The following is a 2,551-nucleotide window of genomic DNA, read 5'->3' on the forward strand; positions in this document are numbered from 1 at the left end:
AAGATAGAACACAAGCTTTATATCTACCAGATCCTTAAATATCTTTAGATAGTCAGACTCTAAGCAGTAATCCATAAATACAAGTTCTATGTGATAAAAACTAGATTTCTAGATTTTATTATTACTACTACAGACATTTAGATTAATCCTGTAAAAACTGCTGTAATTATAAAATAACAGCACCTGACTATTGTCAAAGAAATATAATTATTTCTCAGATTCTGTAACTTTTACCAGTATTTTATAAGAAATTATAGCTGGATTACTAAATCCATGAATCAGCTTATCTAGAAGAATATCCCATTTATCTGGGACCAGTTCTGTGAGACAGTCTTCCAGATTCTGAAGCAGGCTCTAACATCAGCTCCTGTACTAGTCTATTATAATTTTTCTAGATTTACATGTATTAAAACTGATACAGCTAATAAAGTAATCACAGAAGTTCTTTACCAGCAGGTCAAGAATATATAGTACCTTATAATTTATTACTTAAAGACTATATCTCTATTTAAGTATAACTATGATATTCATGATAAGAAAATACTGGCTATTATATATACTCTTATGGAATAGAGAGCAGAACTGGAAGATCTATAATAATTAAAGAAATTTATAATCTTTATAGATTACCAAGTCCTGGAATACTTTATAATTATTAAAAAGCTCAACACCCGGCAGGCTTACTAGATAGAGATACTGTCCTAATACCACTTTATTATTAAATATTAATTAGAAAAAAATAATATATTAGCTGATTATCTTATACAGAAGAAGACTAACTTAGAAATAGCCAGTAATTATTACTACTAAGTACTGCTAAAGCCTAAGTCTCTAGAATCTGATATAACTTCTAATCTAGTATTAGTAGCTTCTGTAAAGTAAAATCTCTATATTATAGATTATATTCTAGAAGTAAACTATATTTATTCTTTCTTAGAAAATCTCTAGAAGCAAGCCTGCTAGTAAGAGACTGACTACTTCCTGCAAAATAAACTGTTTCTATATTAAAATAAACTAATAATCTTTAATAAAGATAATCTACGGGCCCAGCTTCTGAATAAGATTTACTGATAGTTATTACTAGCTTACCCTAGGTGAACTAAGATAATAGTATTAGTTAAGTAATAATACTTCTAGAGTACTTAGAACAGAGATATCTGATATTATATAAATAATTACTTAATTTATAAAAAAAAAAATATATATTAAGATTTATTACCTGGACTACTCTAACCTCTTCTGATCCCTGATTAGCTATGATAATATATATTTATAAACTTCTATTTCTTCCTGAAGAACTGTCACAGATTTAATACTGTCTTTATAGTAGTAAACTATTTTAGTAAATATATAGTATTTATCTCCTGTACAAAGCAGATCTCTATACAAAACATAGTCTATCTATTTATTAATTAAGTTTATATCTAGACAGGGCTCCTTAACACCATTATCTCTGACTGAGAAGATTAACTCATAGCTGACTTTTAGAATAAATTATGTTAAATTTTATAGATTAAATTAAAGTTTTTAACAGCATACCATCCGCAGACTGATGGATAAATAAAAATTATTAACTAATATACAGTCCAGCAACTTATTCTATTTATTAATCACTTCTAGGATAACTGGTCAGAACTATTATTATTTATAAATTTTGCTGTCACGGCTCTGCCCCATAAATCTACCAGATTATCTCTATTTATGATTAAAAAAGAATATAAACTTTAAATATTATTTAACTGGACTTTTCTAGCAGATCTACTATTATATACCATCACCCGAGATTAAGCCCGTGAGTTCACTTACTATATAGAATAGATCTAGATTTTTATATAAGATAAAATCCAGGAAGCACAGGGCTGGTAGATATAGTAAACTAACCAGTCTTACTATTCTGTTAATTTCAATATCAGTAATAAAGTTTTTATTAATATCTATAACTGGAAATGAGGCCAGCCCTCACGAAAGCTATTAGAAAGCTGGTATAGTTCTGTATTTATTATTAATAAGATCAGTAATATCTACAAGATTCATCTTTCTGAAGATATATGTGTATACCCTGTTTTCTATTCTGAAAAGCTCTATCTATATAATATATTTAATCTATTACCAGGACAGATCCAAGACGCTGCCATATCCATTAAAGTTAATAATCAGATAAAATAAGAGATTAAGAATATTCTAGCCAGCTATCTGTAATACAGTCATCTTCAGTATAGAATTAAATAGCTGGCATCTGATATAGCCAATCATACTTAGTATCTAGCAGGGAACTTCAAGAATACCTTCTTCCATTTCTAAGATTATCATATAAAATATCTTATCTGTTCCAGACCCCCTAAGCGCCTCCCGCAATGGTTAGCGGCTGCAGAGGCCGATGAATTTACACCGGACTATGAAGAAGATGACTTACCTCTGGCTGAGAGCAGCCAGACCTAAACGGAGGGATGATATGACGGCAAGTAATATCTCTGGGTCACGCGACTTCTGTTTATTTGTTTTATTTGCCTGCCTCGCGTGGCTTATTTACCTTTATATAATCACATGTTCT

The 2,551-nt window shown here is 29.8% G+C and overlaps 1 protein-coding gene across 1 annotated transcript; it reads left to right on the forward strand.

Moving 5' to 3' along the window:
* Positions 1-1,950: 1,950 nt before the first annotated feature.
* Positions 1,951-2,166, forward strand: BO79DRAFT_143514 (uncharacterized protein; the record flags this gene model as incomplete). Its single annotated transcript, XM_025678326.1, has 1 exon — positions 1,951-2,166. A coding segment is annotated over one exon (216 nt), but the record flags the coding sequence as incomplete, so codon positions are not given.
* Positions 2,167-2,551: the final 385 nt, after the last annotated feature.

This window comes from Aspergillus costaricaensis, assembly GCF_003184835.1.
Source record: "Aspergillus costaricaensis CBS 115574 unplaced genomic scaffold BO79scaffold_10, whole genome shotgun sequence".
Classification (NCBI taxonomy): Eukaryota; Fungi; Ascomycota; class Eurotiomycetes; order Eurotiales; family Aspergillaceae; genus Aspergillus; species Aspergillus costaricensis.